At 42.7% G+C, this 21,065-nt stretch overlaps 1 protein-coding gene across 17 annotated transcripts in view; it reads left to right on the top strand.

The window, feature by feature from the left end:
- ARHGAP32 (Rho GTPase activating protein 32) overlaps positions 1 to 21,065 on the top strand; it is a 465,356-nt gene that overhangs the window by 374,045 nt on the left and 70,246 nt on the right. For 13 of the 17 annotated variants that reach the window (XM_075909249.1, XM_075909242.1, XM_075909245.1 and 10 more), the window contains 2 exons: positions 8,233 to 8,283; positions 11,761 to 11,835. The exons of 3 other annotated variants lie outside the window; for them this stretch is intronic. In XM_075909249.1, coding sequence (XP_075765364.1) covers positions 8,233 to 8,283; positions 11,761 to 11,835 — 126 coding nt within the window. The remainder of the gene's footprint in view (positions 1 to 8,232; positions 8,284 to 11,760; positions 11,836 to 21,065) is intronic. One more of the 17 variants, XM_075909241.1, reaches the window with a different exon arrangement.

Genomic DNA, 21,065 nt, shown 5'->3' with positions numbered 1-21,065 from the left:
GAGATAGATACAGTGGGACTTGAGAGTGGAATGAAGTCTTGTCTACACAGGGACACTCAGTAAAACTTAACTTTTAAAGTGGATTAGTTAAACATCATTAAATCCATGTGTGGGCACTTTACTTAGAGTTAAAGTGATCTTAATATCATTTCCCTTGTCACTTTCATTCTGAATTAAAGCATCCACACAGGAATTCAGTGTGGTTTAACCAATCCACTTTAAATTCATACTGTTAGGTAATTAGGATTAATTTTCCTGATATTCCCTATATGGACAAGCCCTTAGATACAATAAAATTCAAATCCTAATCATCCCTAGATTCTGGATCTGCAAATCCAAAACCCAGTCCCAATCACATCCTCCTTTTTTAGGTTTTACATAAAGTGCAGGACCGTTGTTGCTGAAATACATTGAGCAAGGAAAAATTAAATGGGGACAAAGGTGTTGGACTTGATTCTGCTCTCAGTTCCACTAATCTAGATCAGGAGTAACTTCAGCGACTCGTGCATGTGCATGCACAGTCAAACCCCGTGTAGTTCTACACATCCTAATGGTACTGAGATTGCTGTGGTTTTTTTTAAATTTTAATCCTGCTTTAAAAGTTCATCCTAACTGCTGTCAAAGGAAACATCTTGAAATCACTCATCTATGTTAAAATGAAGCAGCGTAGCAGCAAGCAATCTGTCTAGGATAAATGAGTGATAGGGAATGAAGGGTTTTTCCTTTTTCTGGGGATTGCCTGGAAGAACACCCACCTTAAAGACATATCTTATCTGCCAAGAGTGCCAATCTGATCCTTTTTTTAAAAAAAATTGTGGTTCCAGGGATTGATTTTATTAAGTGAAATTTGTTTTGGCAAATTCTATTTTAGTACTCAGGGCCTCTCGCTCACCAGTAAAGAGTCATGAGCATTACGGTATCTATGCAGTGCATCAAACTGCATGCTTTGAATGGCTGAACCTTTGAAAAGAATACTTTCCGCCCTTGCCCCACCTTCATCCTCTTCAGGAATGTCAGACCCCACTTGTGTTAGCTTCTCTGTCGCACAGCTCATTAGCAAGTCAAGTCATTGCAGAAGGCCTGTGCTCAGTAAATCCAGTATGCATTTCTCAAAGCTTGAATTTGATCACTTGAATTTGATCATTATGCACTTCTCCAACCGTGCTTTTTATCAGTCCGAGCATGTAGAAGAAAGGAAACTTTAGACCGTAATATAAGTTGGGCCAAGGAAGACAATTACAATTGCAAGTGTTTATCCTTAAATATGGCTCAGGCAATAAAATTAAATGTCATGAATTGCTGGTGAATAGTTTCTTACAAGCTTTAATGAGCAGTAATGAAGCAGCATAGATTAATAGATTATGTTTGGCTTTAACAGCACACTGGAGAGATGTATTTTTTCACAATCAAAGAAAACAGTTGTTTTAGATTCAGTATAAAAAGTGCTAACTCTCTTACAGTTAGTATATGAAAGGGTTATTAGATATAACTGTTAACGTTCCTTAATCAGAGCTCCATAAATACAGTAGGCCCCAAAGATTCTGGGTTTACTTAAGCCTACCAATAAAAAAACCCATATCTAAAGCCTACATTAAGCAGGAATTTATTTTTACTGTTAAGGTTCCATTTACCATCTGTCCAATTGTAAGAAACCTCATAAATGGGGGAGAGGTATTTTAGGCCCAGATTTTTAAAGACATGGATGCATTGCTGTGCTAAGCATTGCAACTCCTACATGATTTTAAAATCTAAGCCTCATTTTCAAAAGGCAATTAGGAGCCAAAAGCTTAGTGACAGTGATATTTTGGCTCTTACGTTTCTAAGTGCCGTTGGAAAGTGAAATTTAGGTTCCTAAACCAGTTAGGTGCTTTTTGAAAATTTGCTCTCTAGCCTTATATTCAGCATCTTGAAGAATACCAGAGTCTTGGTCCAGTGATGCTCTTCTGAACATGTTTAACTGCCTTATTGAAGAGGGATTGATTTAAGCATGTTCTTAAAGTTCTGAATGTGCTTAGGTACTTTGCTGAACTGGGGGGACAGGGGTACTTCAGAGTGTAAGCACCACACAGCTGAGCCAGGGATCAGCTGTGCGTCACTGTCGCTTTGAAACTCCAAGGCGGTGTTTCAAAGGGGCAGCCACCGTACAGATGATCTGCAGCTCAGATGTGCAGTACCACCCCTTAAAAATGCTAAGCGCCGTGGACTCCTCACTTGACCGGGGGTTCTGGGGAAATGCTACTCGGAATCCGGGGTCAGCTGGGGACTTCCCCAACTGACTCTGGGTTCCGTGTAGCATTTCCCCGGAACCAGCTGGGGAGTCCCCAGCTGACCCCTGGTTCTGGGGAAATACCACACAGAGCCTGGAGTCAGTGGGGGACTCTGAGTCCCCACTGCTGACCCTGGGCTCCATGGCTTTGAAATGCACAAGAACCCCCACTGGGGACTCTTGTACATTTCAAAGGCGGAATGCGGAAGTGCCTATCGACTACTCAGCTAGTCAGTTAGCTGCATTTTAACATCCTTAGTTGGCACTTTACTGGCTCAGCTGAGAAGACAAGGCCTGGAGACTGAAATATACATTCCATTTTAAAAGCTGTCCCTCTAGAACATGGTTAAAGTTACGTTGGTTGGACAGTGTGGAGAAATCTGTGTTTCTGCTACCCATGTTGTAGGTGTTCTGTGAATGTAATGCACTACTCAAGCTTACCAACCAATTTCCAAATGCATTAAAATTCACTTCAGATTTCTGTTAATTGTCTATTATTTGCGAGTTACCATTAGCTTTTTCAGGGAACAGAGAGATGCTTTTACAACAAGCACTGCTTGAGGCTATTGTCCTTACTTAATTCTGGATGGAATATCCTGTTCAGATAAATCTAAGGTTTTAGAATTGGACTCAGTAAGGCATATTTAGCAAAATGTGACTTTTGTTTCCTTAATCACAATGTTGTGCATGAAACAATCAGGATGTTTTGTATCTACAGCATAAGGTTGTTTTCCATGAAGGAATTTACAAACATAGAAGTGATTGTGTTGTTTAATTGCTCATAGATTTGGCTGGATTAAGTAATTTAATGAAAAGCAGATGAAAAGCAAATAATTTCCTGCCCTGCGATTTATTATTATTCATAATTACTAAGATCTTGATTTGCAGAGGTGATGGGAGTAACATTTTAATAGAGTCATAAAATGCCATGTTGGGCTTAAATGAAGTACAATTAATGAGTGAAATTCAAATGAAAATGAGATGTAGTAGGCTAAAGAAGAGAAATGGGACTAGTTATAGTCTGTGTTTAGAAATAATGTTTCTTTAGTTATAGAAGTTTGTGCTAACGCCAAAGATATTAGATGAATTACTGTCTAAAGAATAACAGGAAACCTGGACTTAAATTAAAATTGTATCCAGGTTATCCAGTTATTCTGAAACTCAAAGGACTAAGAAAAGGAAAGAAAATGCTTCTGCTACAATAAATTTTTGTAATTAAAACTAGCATTTCTGATCATACTTTTGGCTTAATTTGTGAAATTAAAGCTTTAAATTTCTATCAATCCTGCTTTAATTCAGAATTTGTAGTTATGTGTAGACATATATGTTGACTGATACCTTCTTAATTTAAAATAAACAGCCCAATTTTTGATAGTTAAAGAGGATTCTTATATTGCTTGGAATTAGTTTTTTAGAGCCAAGATCTTTATCGCCAGCAAGAGGTTATAAATACTGAACTTTAACTTTAAAAGCTTCAGGGGGTAGCCGAGGTAGTCTGTACAGAAAAAACAACAAATGGTCTGGTAGCACTTTATAGACTAACAAAACATGTAGATGGTATCATGAGCTTTCGTGGGCACAGCCCACTTCTTCAGATGACCGGAGTTTTAAGTTTAGGATGTGCAGACCCAAAATAAGTAGCGGGGGAGGAGGAGAGGGGAAAAAAGGAGGGGGTGGGAGACAGAAAGCTAGAGGGAGTCAGCAAGTATCTGAAGTAAGTAACTACCCAATCTTCAGATACTTACTGATTCCCTCTAGCTCTCTGTCTCCCACCTCCTCCTTTTTTTCTCCCCCCCCCCCATTTATTTTGGGTCTGCACATCCTAAACTTAAAACTCCGGTCATCTGAAGAAGTGGGCTGTGCCCACGAAAGCTCATGATACCGTCTACATGTTTTGTTAGTCTATAAAGTGCTACCAGACCATTTGTTGCTTTAACTTCAAGTATGTTTCAATATTTGTTCTGTAAACAAAGAAAAGATACGTGTTTCAGGATTTGGTAAGAGGTATTTTCTGAGTAGCATTGTCCATTTTGAATTTGTATTTACCAGTGCCCTGGCTTATTTCTGATGAGCCCAAAATCACAGAATAAGATCTGGGTCAAATAATAGATTTTTTTAGTCCACTGGCAATTTTGAAAAATGTAAACAAAAAAACAAAAAGGCATTTTGGGGTGAACTAATAATGTAATTATTTTGAATTTCTAGCTACCCAGAAGTTGGAAAACAGTTCAAGTGGGGTTGAACTCAACACAAATTCACAATTAATTTGGAGTTACCAGATAATTTGCCCAGATCTCACTCTGCTCTTGCAGTTGAGACCCACGAGTGATGATGTGCCTCTGTTTATTACAAACTCAGCAAGGGTGTGTTGGCCAAATTTCTATTTGTACAAGTAACAAATAGGAACAAATTCCTATTTGTACAAGTAACAAATAGGAACAAATTCCTATTTGTATAAGTAACAAATAGGAACTGTAAGCCACTTTCTTCCATTTCATTTGGCAATGGTATTTTAGTCTTCACTTGCTGTCCCAAATTATTATGTAGTGTTGGTATACGCTGTTTAATGCTAGTACTTCCCACCCAAAAGGTGATTGAATTTGAATGGTGCTATACAGGCTGAACCTCTCTAGTTCAGCACTCTCTGGTCCAGCAACATCCAAAGTTAGCTGGATGTCCACTTAACATGGGTTTTGCCAAGTTTCCCATGGTCCCATAAAGTTTGTTTACAGCCACTAATCCTAGTTCTCACTGTTCAGTGTTATTATTTAGCTCTTATTTACCCCTAAATGTCTTCTAAGGACCAAGTAATGCTGCTAGACAATACTGACCTCCCATGGTTCAGTAAATTCTCTGATTTGGCTCCAGTCAGGTCCCAAGGGTGCTGGACTAGAGATGTTCAACCTGTAGTTCCTGTCTGTAGTTTTTCACGAGTTTTGGGACATTTGGAAATAAAGATGATACACAAATTCCAGATATTCTTCGTCTTCCTGGTGAGAAATGAACTTTCTGAACTTTCAGCCTGCTGCTTAGCTAAGGGAAAACAATCCGTGCTTTTCCTCTAAATGAAACGTTTAGAAGTGCCTTTCAAGTGTTATTCATTACTCTCATCCCTGGTACTGTTCATCTTCAGTAGGTGTGTCTGAGAACAGGATCTGAATTTGTTCATATCATCTCAGTTTGTCTGATTTTCATTATAATGATTACAGGCACCATCTCTTTTTATGTGTTGTCTTTGATCACTAACCTTTAGATATGTCAGCGATGGCATAAACTCATTGTATGTCTCACATGTTAACGTTTAACTTGTTACTGTGTGTCTCATCCTGCATAAAGCCTTGCTTACCAAGTCTTCTCTCAGAAGTTCTTTGGCTCAACAGTTTCTTGGAAGGCGTTTGAACAGTGTTGCCTCATAATTTAGGGGAGAATAGTGCCAGTGTGAAAACAGCATAAACATCCACAGTTTACAGCATGGAGTTCTGAGCACAGTGGAGGAGGAATGGGTGAGTTGGTGCTGAACATCTTTCTCACTCGCTCATTCCTCTTTCAAAGCTCTGAATTGTTTAAAACTCCCCATTCGCCATGTCTCCACTAACCGGAATAGTTGCCTTGTTTACGACCAAGGAATTCATTTTGTTTCGACTTAAAAGGTACAGTTACTTATCTACTATATACCTGCACATATATATTAGCAAATCCTCATTAAGGCTCAACACCTAATATATAATTATATATAAGCCTTAATGAGGATTAGCTTGTATTTTGATACGTGATACAAGTAGTTAACCATAAATAAATATTTTTAACGTCATAATGAAGATGAATCAAAACTCCAGATTCAGATAATCCTCTGGACTTTAAAAGGGTTTAAAATCCAGGTCTGCAGTATGAATTGAGTATTGGAGGTGGATCTAATTTAAAATGCAAAGAAATTTACTGAGTTGCAGCAGTTGTTTCAGAGATGGTTGCTAACAAAACAGACTCGGAAGAGATTGATCCTGCATTAAAATAAGATCCTTGTAAACTCTGTAGACAATGATGAAGTGTTTTGTTTAGGGTGTAGTGGAGTTTGCAGGTGATTGGAGCAAACATCACAGGTTAAGTAGGCCTGTTAACGCTGGTTAATGCCCATTGGAAATAGATTTTTTGCTCTAGACAAAATACACATTAATTGCTAAAACATTTATAATTCAGTGTAGGGCCATGTTTGTTAATCCTCAATCATGATTTTAAAAATAATTAATTACTGAGTTTGTAATGTATAACTTTCCTGTTAAATCTAAAATATATTGGAATGTCAGTGAGCCAATTTGAGACTAAACTTTCAGTGTCTACTGGAGAGGAGCCAAATGCACTAACACGCCTGGGGCTGATACATGTGGTTCAACCGTGTAAGATCCTGAAAGTATTCTCTTAATATTGACAAACTTAAGAGTCCAGTTCTATGAGATGTTACATATTCTCAGCTCCCTTGGAATTTAATATGTGCTGCTGCTGGTCCACACCTGGCAGGACTGGGGACCCTTTTCTACGCATGCATGTTATTGGTAAATGAATTATGAATTTTAATTATTTAGTTATTTTTTCTGTGCATGTCTCAACTGTTATGGATATCACCTGGTTGTGTACTCATGATAATTTTAAAACTTCAAAGTCAACTAGTTTAAGCCCCAGTTTTAAAGTGATCTGATCTGGTAGGAAATTGCTTCTGGGTGCTTATTGGTTTTTGTTTTTTTAAGTTAATTATAAAAACAAACCAATGTTACTCTCGCTTCTCTGCAGTGGGCATGGAATGGGTTGCCTACAAAGGTGGTGGAATCTCCATCTTCAAGATTTTTAAGCCCTGGCTTGACAAAGCCCTGGCTCGGCTGATTTAGTTGGGGTTGGTCTTGCTACGTGTAGGGTGTTGGACTAGATCAGCGTTTTTCAAATTTGGATCACTGGACCGCCAGGGTAAGCTGCTGGCAGGCCTGCACTGCTTTGTTTACTTAACTGCGAACCACAGCCAATGGGAGCTGTGAGACTCCATGACTATGACACATTAAGTAAACGAAATGGTGCAGGTCTGCCAGCAGCTTGCCCTGCTGCTGGGTCCATGACCTAAGTTTGAAAAACACTGAACTAGATGACCTCCTGAGGTCTTTTCCAACCCTCGTCTTCTATGATTCTGTGACTTGTGTAACCGTTGTCAAAGCCCTGCCTTTTTCTTGACATCTTTGTGGGCTATAATGCAGACTGAGAGAAGTAAGTTTAAAGTAGCTTTTTGCTTTAGAACCGCTGAAATGATCTAAACTAAAACATAAAAAGGGACCCAATTGGGTAGAGAAGTATGTGATTTTTATAAATTTAATATTGCAAACTCTGGAGTAGTTTTCATTATTGGTTGGAACTGTCCATCTTTAGAGAGGTAATACAGTTCCCATGCCTGGCTCTTATTTGACAAGGCACATGCATTACCTTAAATACATACTTGCATCCCATTAAAATTAATGATAGAAATGTAGCCGTGTTAGTCTGCGGTAGCTGAAGCAAAATGCAGGACAATGTAGCACTTTAAAGACTAACAAGATGGTTTATTAGATGATGAGCTTTCGTGGGCCAGACCCACTTCCTCAGATCAAAAATTAATGAGACTGTATTCAAGAGTGTTGCTCAGTTGGGATAAGATAAAAGTTAAAACACATTCAAGTGTTTTTCTGAATCAGGATCCATGTTAGGTCCTGAGTCCCTTGAACTTCTGTTGATTTTAGTGGGGTTCAGGGCACTGAGCATCTCTCAGAAGGTTTTCAGCACCTTGCAGAATTGACTGGGTCCAGAATGTACGTCTGTCTAGAGGTGGGTTGGCAAGGAAATGGCACTGCGTGCAGTCTAGCCAACCTTGAATTGAAATTGACCCATTTTGAATGGGTCCATGTTTTAACCATTTCTTTCTTCTTCTTTTTTTTTTTTAAATTGTACCTTCCCAGTATCCCCTGCCCACGGAGCCCGTCCAGCGTCCTGGAGCTACTTCCCCCCTTGTACGTTTTCATTTATTCCTCTCTCTCTCTCTTGCTTTCTTCCTTTTTGCATATAAGCCAGTGACTAGCTGTGATGCTTTGAGAGATGTTCAAGAAAGCCAGAATTGTATTGAAACATGTGCTTTTAAGATCTTTAAACATAAAATAAATGCAGCTAGGAAAGAAAGACAATGATCGTTCTATCTCTCTTCTGCCAAAGATGCTAAGATCACTGTATGGCAATACAACCGGGATCAAAAATGAAGAAAACAACTTCATAATTCCCATGCAAACAAAATGTAGCTGTCAGCTGGAAGAAAGATGGGCTAATGCATTGGGAGATGGAAGGGATCTAGCTATGACTTGGACAGCCCATTATATTAATGTATGTGTGTGTGTGTGTGTGTGTGTATATATATATATATATATATATATATATATATATATATATATATATATATATATATATATATATATAAAATATTTTCAGGAGAAATATATAATTAGCCAATTTTTCTTAAAAGTGGGTTGATAATTTTATTAGTAACAGGCGCACTCCCTGTCCCCAGCGTGACACCGTGAGGCAACCTGTGAGCAGCGTTCCTTTGGTGCCTTGGGCAGCAGGACCCTGATTTCAATTGGACCGCTAGAGCAGGGATCTCAAACTCCTGGCCCCTGAGCAAGTCCTGGCCAGAACGATTGCACCGTCCAGCCTGGGACTCCCGGCAGGCTAGGGGGAGGTGTCCATTATTGGCCCCCGAGCCCCACCTCTTCCCACCATTGAACTCCTGGCCCCTGAGCAAGTCCTGGCCAGAACGATTGCACCGTCCAGCCTGGGACTCCCGGCAGGCTTGGGGGAGGTGTCCATTATTGGCCCCCGAGCCCCACCTCTTCCCACCATTGCTTCGCCCTCTTGCTCCAGGGCCCCTGGCCCCCAGTATGTGAATTTGGGGATGGCGGGAGGAGAGGCTTTGTGTCGCATGGCGGCAGCAGTCGCACCCCTCCCCTGCACTCCTCGTGGGGGTCAGAGCTGCAGGGAAGTGGAGCATAGGAAAGTGAATGAGCCCATCCATGCGCTCCGCTTCCCCCCGCTCCGCCCAGCTCCTGCTGCCATGGGAAACAGGACTGCTTCCACCTCCCGGTGCCAGATCCCCCTGTTGATCCCCAAAGCTGCCTGCTCAGGGGACGGTGTGCCATGGAGGGAGAGGACGAGGCAGTGGTGGGAAGGGGCAGTGGTTGGGGGCCAGTAACAGACAGGATCCCCCTCGACCCGCCAGGAGTCCCAGGCCAAATTGCGCAATTGCTCCAGGCAGAACATGGGCTGGGAGTTTGAGACCCCTGCTCTAGGTACTAATGTAACACACATAATTATCAGTCCCACGTCAAGAACATTCTATCCCCTTAAATTCCTAAAGACAGGACCCTGATATGTGTTGAGCCTCCTTTGTACATCTTCCCCCACCCTATATGCAACTTTTTATTCTTCAGTTTCACAATTCAAAAAAATAAACTGTTAAACAAATTGGCTATTTTAAAAGTCCCCATCTCCTCCCGTTGTTGGCCTGATGGTGGTGCTCGGCACTGCACTGTGGGGAAGGGGATGTGGTACCCATGCCCAGTATCTTCCTGTGTGGAGCAACAACCATGTGGGGACCATTGCAGAGACATCCCATTACTGAGAAGGAGGATGGGAGGGAAACTCTTTCATTCAGCACTGCTTTGCTGAATGCCACCAGTGAGGCAGTCGGGGATAACTCTTGGCAGAAGTATCCTGGACACCAGAACAACAGTGCCTTTGATAGGACCATGCAATAGGCGAAGGCATTCCTTCTTTAAATACTGCCAGCAATATCAGTAATCATAGCAAAGCCATTTTCTTTGTCATCCCCACTTTCAGTGAGAAAGCAAAGAGCCTGAGAGTATTGATAGTGGGGCAAAGACACTCAAGACTGAGGTAAAGTTGATTGACATGAGATACCATGTTATTGATATACAACGTAAACAAATTTTGCAGTGAGGATAGTGAGTACTAGAGATACCCAAGAGATGTTTTGGATTGGGGTGTTTTGGGATGTATGGAAAAAATAGAGAGAGGAAGAATCTTCTTCATTTCCTTATATGCAGAAAATCTTTGTGGGAAAGAAGTAAACCTTGTACCCTCCAGAAATGCCATTCTTTCCAGGGTTCAGCAGCAGTTAACCTCAGATATTTGTGTGTGTGTGTTTTTCCCCTTTGTAACATGAAGAAAAAAAAAAAGAGGCCACATCTCTGGTTACTTAATGCAGTCTGAAAGGTCAACACTCCTACTCTTTCCTTTAAAACGATTTCATTAGGGGAAGGATTCAAGCACTCAGTCAGGTCTAATATTTCTGCTCAAAGGTATAAAGCTTATTAGTGGTTTTGCTTGTTTTTTCATGTGAAATTAATTTAGTTTGGCAGCCATGTCCCTTTCTGAGTAACACGATTGAAGAAATAGGTTAGAAACTTGGCTGCCATAGCACATGGAACGCCAGTACATACCATGTGAGACTTCATTGGCATGTTTAAGTATTTGTCTGTGCTGTACGCTGGTGGTTCTTGTTTGTAACATTCTCATATATGAAAGGGCCCCAGTTAAACGTCTCCTGCATCTAGTAATTTAGGAAGACTTAATGTGTATTTTGTTTTAAATAGAAGTTACCAGTTTTACAGGGTCAGCATCTCTCTCCTCTTTTCTGCTCGTAGAGATTTCTTTAGAGTTAGCGAGAGTTGCATGTTTATTTAGGAGAAAAGATTTATAGAGCATGCACCTAATTTTGAGTTTTGCTGAGCACCTTTGGCTCCCTTTGACTTCAGCAGGAGTTATGGGGTTTGAGTGCCTCTGAAAATGAGACCCTGTAACTAAAGCCCAAAATTTGGATCCACACCTGCAAAAATGATCCACAGATGAAGATACCCGCAAATATAAAGCAGATATCCACGAAATTTGTGGGATCTAGAAAAAAAAATAGTATTTGCATCAGTATCCCCAAAATAAGCTGTGGATATTTGCATCTGCAAATACAAAATGGATAGCCCCAGATTTGTAGGGCTCTACCTATATCTTCAGGGTCCGACTACACCTGAGGCCAGGACTGTGCAAGCGGGGCTACTTGCTGCTATTTTCTCTGGGGACTTGGAGAAATCTTTATACACCATTGGTAAACACATGCTAGGAACCTGCTGTCAACAATCATATTTAAATGTGGTCACTGCTAGCCCAGTTCTTATCAAAAGATAGGTTTGTGGGTAATCTGCCTACTTCTGGTTTTACCTTCATAAATGTGCATGGTTTCCAACAGACTCAGTACATCCAGTTAGAGCTCAGACTTCTGAAGTGTTCATTCTGTTAATACTGTCTCTGCAAATGACATTGTTAGTCTCTTAGAGTTTCTTCTACTAGCTTTTTTTTTTAATTAAATGTTTGTTTTTTCTCTTGCCTTGTCCCTTTCTACACCCCTCACCCCAAACTGCATGCAGATTTGGAGATGGATAGTGTAAAGCCAGGTTCTGCATGTTTTGCAGAGACTCTGAACCAATCCCAGCTGAGCTCAGGTAGAGCCATTATGGACAATTAGCCTTTCAATGTCCTAACCCGAAGTCTAATACTGTCTGTGATAGCAGTAGCTATGTACTAACAATGTATTTACAGAAGCTAGATATAGCTGAAATAGATTATGTTGGTTTTTATTTCTTTCTGGAACCTGGACAAGCAAGACCTTGATGCTGAAAATCCTTTATGCGAGCAGTTTTTCCATTGCTAATCCCATTGAAGTCAGTGAAACAGCATGCGAAAGTAAGATTGTTCGGATTGGATGCTTTGAACATTGGTGGTGTTCGTTTGCATCATAGGTTTGCTCTGAAATCTCTCCTCTGAATCTAAATCATGGTTCCTTTAAAAATGTTTTTTAAAAATACATGGTGCCAAAACGGTCCTGTTCCTGCATTACAGAGGAGAGCTTGATTAGACAGGAGAGAGAAGAAATGTGGTTTAAACGCTATAGTTTTGCAGCAGCTTTAATAATATACACCATTACAGTGATAGCTTAGAACAACCGTGCAGTATTGCTGTTGTCATGACTACATTGCAACAGCCTCTCAGGAGAACAATAGATAAAACAGAACCACTCCAAGAGAGCTGAGGAACGGTAGCATGCACAGATAGATCCAGCTTGCTCTAGCTAGCCATTTGGCCGTTATTGTGAATCACTCGCTAAACATACATTTAAATTTTGTGGTGATGTATTAATATCTGTAGTTACGTCTTTAGCATATTTTTATGCAAAACTGCAGCATGAGGGAGATGAGTGGTAATGCGATATGTCACCTTTTTTTGGCATCCTCAGCAGAGAGAGAGAACATATGTCCCCCAGCACTAAATTAATCTGAAATAGTTTTAAAAAGAGGCGGGGAAGGGGAGATATTACAAGTTGAATTTTCTGAAAGTGCCAAAAGGCATTAGGAGCACTTGTGTTCCATTGAAAATCATGGGCTTTTATGCTCCTAAATTCCTTGGGTGTTTTAAAAAAAAAATCTTTGTAAACCAAGAGTCAGAAAGTACAGTTATCAGCCTGCTGGCTTGATGCAGTGCGGTGACACTGGGTTAACTTCATGTCTTGTGCAATGAGGCATGGTCCCACAGAACTCAGGGCTGTGACTTGCATCCTGTCACCTTGTATGTCTTTGAAGTATTTTATGAATGGGAACTGAAGTGTACTCATGTCCTCACCAGGTATGTTCAACACAGTTCCTGTTTAGTGTGCCGATTGCGTTTCTATGGGTGTCATTATTGTTAATGATATTGCCATTGATACTGATGCTCCTCTCATAAGTGAGTCACCAATGCTTCCAAGAACCTGTCAGATCTTCCTTTTGCCTTTCTGGTCCACTATATTAGCATCCTGCATCTTTCTTTCCCACACCGAGGGCTAAGTGATGAGCTTAATCTTTGGAAAGTGCTTTGATAGAAAGTGCTTCAAAGGACCAAGTGTTATGTCATTGTCTCTCATGATTGCCAGCTCTTCGGTATTTACCTATGTATGCCACTGCCTTGATTCTTACCTACCTGCTCGTGGTACTTTCATCTTTTCACGTCAAAGGTTAGGACATGGGATTTTTTAAATTGGGTTTGTGCCCCCTTTTGCTGCTTTACAATGAAATAAAGAAGGGTAGACGCTAGGGATGTAATAGTGTAGTTGATTAACTGATAAGCAAAAGCCTATAGGGTTAATGCTATAGACTACACGTTTCCGCCCGCCCCCCCCCCCCCTTCCGTCCCAATACATTTTTTAGCAGTCTGGCCAGCAGCCTGGCTCAATCCTGGCTCATGCTGCGTCCAGGGCCTACTTCCGCTGCAGTTCTGCATTTAAAGTGTAGTAAGAGCCATGCGGGCAGGCAGCCTGGCTCAGTTCCAGCTCACGCCAGGTCTGAGAGCTCAGATCCATCCCCAGACAGGGGCTGCTGCCATCCCATGCTGCTGCCTCTTTATCAGAGGCAACAGCATGGGGCGACAGGTGGCTGGTCTGCGAGGGGAGCTGGAGCTGATACCGAATGGTAGGGGCCTCCTTGTGAGTGGGGGCCAGAGGGCACTGGCTGCCTGCCCTGCTCCTGGGGACTATAAAATAGTCGAGTAATTGAATTCATGAGGTTAATCGACTATTCAGTTAACCAATTTTTAACATCCCCCCCATCCAGACACCTCCCCCCACCCCATCCAGTTCTTTCTCAGTATTATTTTGGTATTTTGTACCTGAGAAATATCAGCAGAGCTGAGGCTAGCGTAGTTTTATTATTTGGGAACTTTCAGGGTGTTTTTTTATGAAGTCCAGGCATAATGCTTACCACCAGTAGTTCCAGTGACTTCTTATCATTAAAAGATTTCTTGGGAGACAGTAACAGTGTCTTTAAGTGACTCCCCAGGACTATAACAGAGATGTGGGATATGATACCTCATTGGAAACAGTGACTGCTTCCACAAAAATAGCAGTAACATTTTCCTTTCAGACCTCATTGAAAAGCACCCGGGTTTCTCTTTCACTCTGTCTCTTGTTTTATTCCATTTTCCCTTTTCTCGCTGCTGGTCCTGTTCTAGGCATGATTTACCTGTTCTGCATTTAACTTTAAACCCTAAAACAGTGGTCCCCGACGCGGTGCCTGTGGGTGCCTCGGTGCCCGACGGGCCATTTCTGTGCACCTGCTGAGTGATCAGGGCTGGCCCCGCCCTGGGCACGCGGTGTATGGGCGGTGCAAGCTCCTGGGCGCGTGGCGCTGGCCCCGGGCATTTGGCACAGGGGCGGCCCCACCCCTGGGTGAGTGGTGCATGGGCTGTGCCGGCTCCTGGGCGCGTGGCCCAGGAGTGGCGTCGGCCCCGGGCATGCAGCGCATGGGCTATTCCGGCCCTGGGCGCACGGCATATGGGCGGGCCCCCCCCCAGGCGTGTGGCACAGGAGTGGCGCCAGTCCCGGGCGTGCGGCGCATGGGTGGCGCCGGCACCGGGCACACGGCGTATGGGTGGCCCTGCCTCCGGGCACATGTGCGGTCCCATCCCCGGGTGCCCGGCATGTGAGTGGCCCCGCGCCCAACAGCCCCAAAAGATTGGGGACCACTGCCCTAAAAACTATAGCAGATGGTGTAAACTTGGAAGGTGGTTTCCCAGAACTTCATTTTTAAATATTCTAGGAACACAGCAACAAACTCTTGACATTAGGGGCTCTGATAAATATATACTCAAAGATCTGCAAACTAGTCTGTGTGCTGTAACAATGTATGAGAGGTATTATAAATTGGGTATGGGAAACATCTAAGAGCTGTTCGTTGGAAACAGCGTCAAAAGGACATCTCCACACTCCTCCCGAGTCCCCATAAGTCTCTGTCTAGAAACTCTCTACCAAGAAGTTACTTGTTGTGCTTTATATGCAAGTCATAGAATCCCAGGGCTGGAGGAGACCTAAAGAATTATCGAGTCCAGCCCCCTGCCCAAAGCGGGACCAACCCCAACTAAATCATCCCGGCCAGGGCTTTGTCAAGCCAGGACTTAAAAACCTCTAGGGATGGAGATTCCACCACCTCCCTAGGGAACCCATCCCAGTGCTTCACCACCCTCCTAGGGAAATAGTTTTTCCTAATATCCAACCTGGACCTCCTCCACCATAACTTGAGACCATTGCTCCTTGTTCTGCCATCCATCACCACTGAGATCAGCCTCTCTACATCCTCTTTGGAACCTCCCTTCAGGAAGTTGTAGGCTGCTCTCAAATCCCCTTACCCCCGCTTTTCTCTTCTGCAGACTAAATAAGCCCAAATCCCTCAGCCACTCCTCATAGGTCATATGATCCAGCCCCCTAATCATTTTGGTTGCCCTGTGCTGGACCCTCTCCAATGTGTCCACATCCTTTCTATATTCTAATTCAAAGAGCTTCCCAGAGGATTTCCAGGAGCAGTAAATTCCCTCAATACATGTCGTCACTCAATAGATCAACCACGTTGAGATGGAAATCACAATCTCCTTGAAGACATGGAGTGAGTGCAAAATGCAGGAGAAAGGACAAGTGTCTCAGTGTTTTAGGTGACCTGATAGGACATTTAATGCAACAAATGAAGGAAAAGCTGTCCTTCATAGAATGCTAGAACTGGAAAGAACCTCAAGAAGTCACCAAGTCCGGTCCTGCTGTGAGTGCAGGGGACTAAGGACCATCTACATCATCCCTGATAGATGTCTGTCTAACCTGCTCTTAAATATCTCCAGTGATGGAGATTCCACAACCTCCGTAGGCAATTTATTTCAGTGTTTTAATAACCCTAACAGTTAGGAAGTTCTTCCTAATGTCCAACCTAACCTCCTTTGCTACAATTTAAGCCCATTGCTCCTTGTCCTATCATCAGACGTTAAGGAAAATAATTTTCTCCGTCCTCTTTGTGACACACATTAATCTAATCCTGCCTTGACCTTTTTTGTGTGTGGCCTTTTAACCAGGAAAGAGACTTTTCAGGCAGATTTAGTGTATTTTGCTCTGTGTGCAACCAGGTAAACATAAATACAGTACATATGCATGTGGACAGAGAGAGACTGGTGTCTTATAGCCTATTGCCATTTATGTGGCTTTATTTTGGCACCTAATGTCAAGAAATAGAGTCCCACTGGAACTTGCAGAGTAAGGTAACATGAGCTAGGAGGTAGAACTGGGTCATAAACAATGCTTTTTGCAAGCATCAATGTACTAATCATAGAATGTTCCTCGTTTTCACAGTCTGCTTTCTTTTTCACTCTGCTTGCTCTCCGCTTCAGTTTTCAAGATGGTTTGAAATTAGACAAATGGCAGATTGCCCTTCCCTACATTCCCTATTCTTTCTGTATAGCATTGTGCACTTGTAAATTACTATGGGAGGCAAGCTGTGGAGCAGAAATACTTTCAGGCAGATTTAAACACAAATGCATGGCACATACCTCCAATCTGTTTGTGCTTTTGCCTCTGGATTTATCAGGGGTTGTGCTGGTGCATACCATGAATCTCCGATTACACCCTGGCCCCATGAAAATTCACAGAGGCATGGGAATATCTGCTTAGCCTGTCTGTCAGCAGGGGGTGGCACTTGGGTTATAAACGTACATGCCTGCGGCTCTTGTGCTTTATTGGTTTAACATTAAAGTTGCTACATCACCAGGGAAAGTGAAAAGAGACTTAAAGAGCAGGGTCAAAATAGGAACATCATGTCAGCTAAACCACGTGGCAGTCTTTATAGCAGCTAATTTTCCCTTGATTTATATGTGCCATTGCATAGCTTTGGAGAGAATCTTTAAACTAGCACAGAGGGCATAGTTTAGTACACTCTAAAAGGTCTCCCACTACAGTCAATGACAGATCTAATTGTTTCTTTAAGACCCACAAACACTGCTGTGGCAGGGTATTTCTCTCTTTAGCAATGAGTTTAAACTTGATTCAAGGTACAGTTTGGAGGTTACTCTGGCTTTCAGGTCCTGCTTCATTAGCTTGTGAATCATTTTGAGCCTGTGATTAATTCAGAAGGCTCTGCTGATTTGAAGTTTCATTCACAGGGTTTTATTTAAGGACTGAGTCAACCTCGCGGTCATTTTTTTCCAGGATTTAATCCTATAACTACAGCATGAACCTTTCCATTTAATTCTTTGAATCAGTCTCTCAGGAACTTGCTTTGTTCAGAAAAAGGCAGATAAAAGTCTTGAGCCTATATATCTTTCCAAACTGCTTTTGCCTTGGTCAGTGAAACATACTCGCTGGTTTGTTTCTTGGCAACTTGGGCACACAAGGTAAACTATTCCATTCCGTGGCTCCAATCACAAAAGGAGAACATAAGAGTGGTGTGCTCCCATCAATCCTATCACACACAAGACATTTTTATGGCAAGCCTGCACTGTGAGTGTGGGAGTCCTGATCTTGTTTACAAGCCTGCCTCTTCCTTAGGCCAGGTCTACACTAAAAGAAAATGTCGAATCAAGATACGCCACACAAGCTTCGTTAATTACATAGTGAGAGTAAATGTATGTTGTTTTGAGTTTCCCTACCATCCCCACAGCGGGAGGCCGATGGGAGAAAATGCTCCCTCTGCTTCCCTTATTTCCCACACAAACAGGAGTACCAGATGCTGGTGGGGATGCCCTCTAAATGACAGTCCATTAGAGATGGCTCAACAATTCCGTTACCTTGGGTCTACTGTCACCACAAATCTCTTCATGGATGAAGAACTGAACATCAGAATTGGGAAGGCAGCCATAACATTTGGCAGATTTATGAAACGAGCATGGAACAATCCCAAACTGACATTGAAAACAAAGATATCACTATACCAAGCGTGCGTATTAAGTGTCTTGCTTTATGGATCCGAGACCTGGACTTCCTACTCGTGCCAAGAGAAAAAATTGAGCAGTTTCCACCTTCACTGCCTTTGCAGAATCATGAATATTAAGTGGCAAGACAAAGTTTCAAATGTAGATGTGCTATCAAGAGCTGGCATACCCAGTTTCATAGCGATCCTTAACAACAGAAGACTCCAGTGGCTCGGCCACGTGAGGAGAATGAGTGATAAACACTTTCCTAAAGAAATCCTCTTTGGTGAATTAACAAGTGGAGCAAGGGCAAGAGGAAGGACAAAGTTAAGATTCAAGGATATATGTAAAAACACTATGAAAAGGTTTAACATCAATCCAAGTTCTTGGGAATCTACGTAATCAGAGCGCAACACCTGGCGACAATTATTATAACAGGGCATGTCGTTTCTCAATAGGACCTGTGCAAGACATGCAAAAGAACTCCACCCCAGAAGGAAAAATTCTCACTCATGAAAATGGAAGTAGACTGGCATGTAGCTATTGTAATTGACTGTGCAAATCCAATATTGGATGCATAAGCCATGAAAGAAGTTGCAGATCCAAGCACAACTCATAGATTAGCCACTGCCGCTGCTTACCATCATCTCCCATCTCTCAAGATGAATGGGCCGTATGTATATATATAATTAGACTTGCCAAATCAAACTCCAGAAGATCAATCGCGGCAGCCCCAATCTTCCGTTTAGTCTTAGTAGTGTGATATTTTGCTTCTCTGCCTCCCTGCGAGCTTTCAACTGTAATGTTAATGACTCCCAAATTCACTTGTAAACAGGATTTTTCAATGGACATGATTACAGGGCAGGTGACACTGAAAATAAGGTGCCTTGCATAGCTGAATTTGCCAGTTTGGAAGTTAGAGAAAATTACAAGGTAAATGGACAGCGTGAGGGCATTTTTAGCAGCATGAGTACTATTAACATCAGCCCCGTTGTATGAAAATGAACCACATACAGATTAATCAAGGCATCTCTGCAGATAACGCAGCAGTAGCGTCAGGAAAACAAAGGTCCGAGTTCAGGATTAACTGTACAATGCATGGACCTGATCAGAAATCCATTAAAGGCAGTTGTGAGGTCAGCAAGCTTTGGGTTAGGTCTTACATTCTTTAATGTGCTGTTTTGTATGGCTGCATTTGCATTACAACATCGAGGTTCCATTGTACTAGTGCAGGGCAGTTGACAGAATTGCCAGGTCCCTGGGCAATGTGGGAGTGTGGTTCTGTGCCCCAGAAGGGTGGGGAGTCCAGCAGAAAGGGCAGGCTGTCTGGAGAGCGCCACCCGGGGCTCTGGCAGTGATTTAAAGGGCCCCACTGCCACTTTTAAATCACTGGGCCCTGGAGCAACTGCCCCCCTTGCTCTCCCCATCTAGGGTTGCCAGATGGTTTCAACAAAAATACTGGACACACTTGACATGACGTCACAATCGACATTACATCTTATTTAGAAAATACCAGACATTTATATTTTCTCATTTATATTTTCTCAATTTGTTTCCCGAACAGAAAGCTCAAATATTGGACTGTTTGGTTCAAAACCGGACACCTGGGAGCGCTGTCCCTGTCAGCCAGTCTGTGCTGGGGGCTGTATGAGGGTACGTCTACACAGCACCTGGCAGGACACTTTCCGATGTATGTAGACAGTCAGTGTTATCCCTGTTCAGAGAACATGCTAATAATAGCAGGGTGGCCACAGCAACAGAGGTGAAGGCTTGAGTTACTCTGAGCTGCTGCTGTATGTCATAGTCACGCTACTATTTTTAAAACATCAGCTTGAGCGGAGCTAGTGCATATGTACCTGTGCTGGGAAGCACTGCCCCAGTTGGTACGTAGGCATAACTTAGGAGAGACAGGCCCTGTCCTGAACAGTTGGTAGCCTAAATAGACAAGACAAGCAAAAGTTAGAGCAGGTGAAAGAGGTAAAATGACATGCCTGAGGCCATGCAGCATACTGGTCATGAGGACCTTACTGGGGGCAGGAATTCAGCTGTGAAATTCTGGCACCCATGAAGTCAGGGTCACTGAGGTCAGAATTCCAGTCTAGGTCTCCTTGCCATTAGATTACACTGCCTTACCAATACTTCATTAACATCTGAAGTAAGAAGATACCGAGCAGCGATGGGCAACCAACCTTAGGGTATGTCTAGGCTACATGCCTCTGCCGACAAGGCATGTAAATTAGACTATCCAAGGGTATGTCTACACTACCACCCTAGTTCGAACTAGGGTGGTTAATGTAGGCAACCGAAATTGCAAATGAAGCCCGGGATTTAAATATCCCGGGCTTCATTTGCATCTTGCCGGGCGCCGCCATTTTTAAAGCCCCGGTAGTTCGGACTCCGTGCACGCGGCACGGACTAGGTAGTTCGTGGAGTAACAGTAGTTCGAATTAGCCTAATTCGAACTACCTAGTCCGTGCTGCGTGTAGCCGTGGGCACGGAGTCCGAACTACCGGGGCTTTAAAAATGGCGGCGCCCAGCAAGATGCAAATGAAGCCCGGGATATTTAAATCCCGGGCTTCATTTGCAACTTCGGTTGCCTACATTAACCACGCTAGTTCGAACTAGGGTGGTAATGTAGACATACTCCAACATAGTCAATGAAGCGGGAGAGGAATGGGGAAGGTGGCAGAGAGGGGGTGCACAGGCTGCAGGTGGAACCCCGATGGGCCATGATCAGCTCGCGGGCTGCAAGTTGCCCACCACGAATATAGGGTCTGATTTGCCTCTCGTTTATAGATATTTTGCATTTATGGTGTATCTCCATTGTCTTTGGGGGCGTACCAAACTCTGAACCATATTGTTCTGGTTTCATTTAATTCAGCTATCTTTTTCCATTAAGTATTTTGATCCATACACAATGAATTGTCAAAGGAAAAATATGAGCTTTGGAAAAATTGTGGAAAATCAAATCAATAAAGCTGTGCCC

The sequence above is a fragment of the Pelodiscus sinensis genome, chromosome 26 (genome assembly GCF_049634645.1).
Source record: "Pelodiscus sinensis isolate JC-2024 chromosome 26, ASM4963464v1, whole genome shotgun sequence".
NCBI classification, from domain to species: domain Eukaryota; kingdom Metazoa; phylum Chordata; order Testudines; family Trionychidae; genus Pelodiscus; species Pelodiscus sinensis.
The sequence above is the reverse complement of the archived record's forward strand: the minus strand, read 5'-3'. Positions and strand labels throughout refer to the sequence as shown.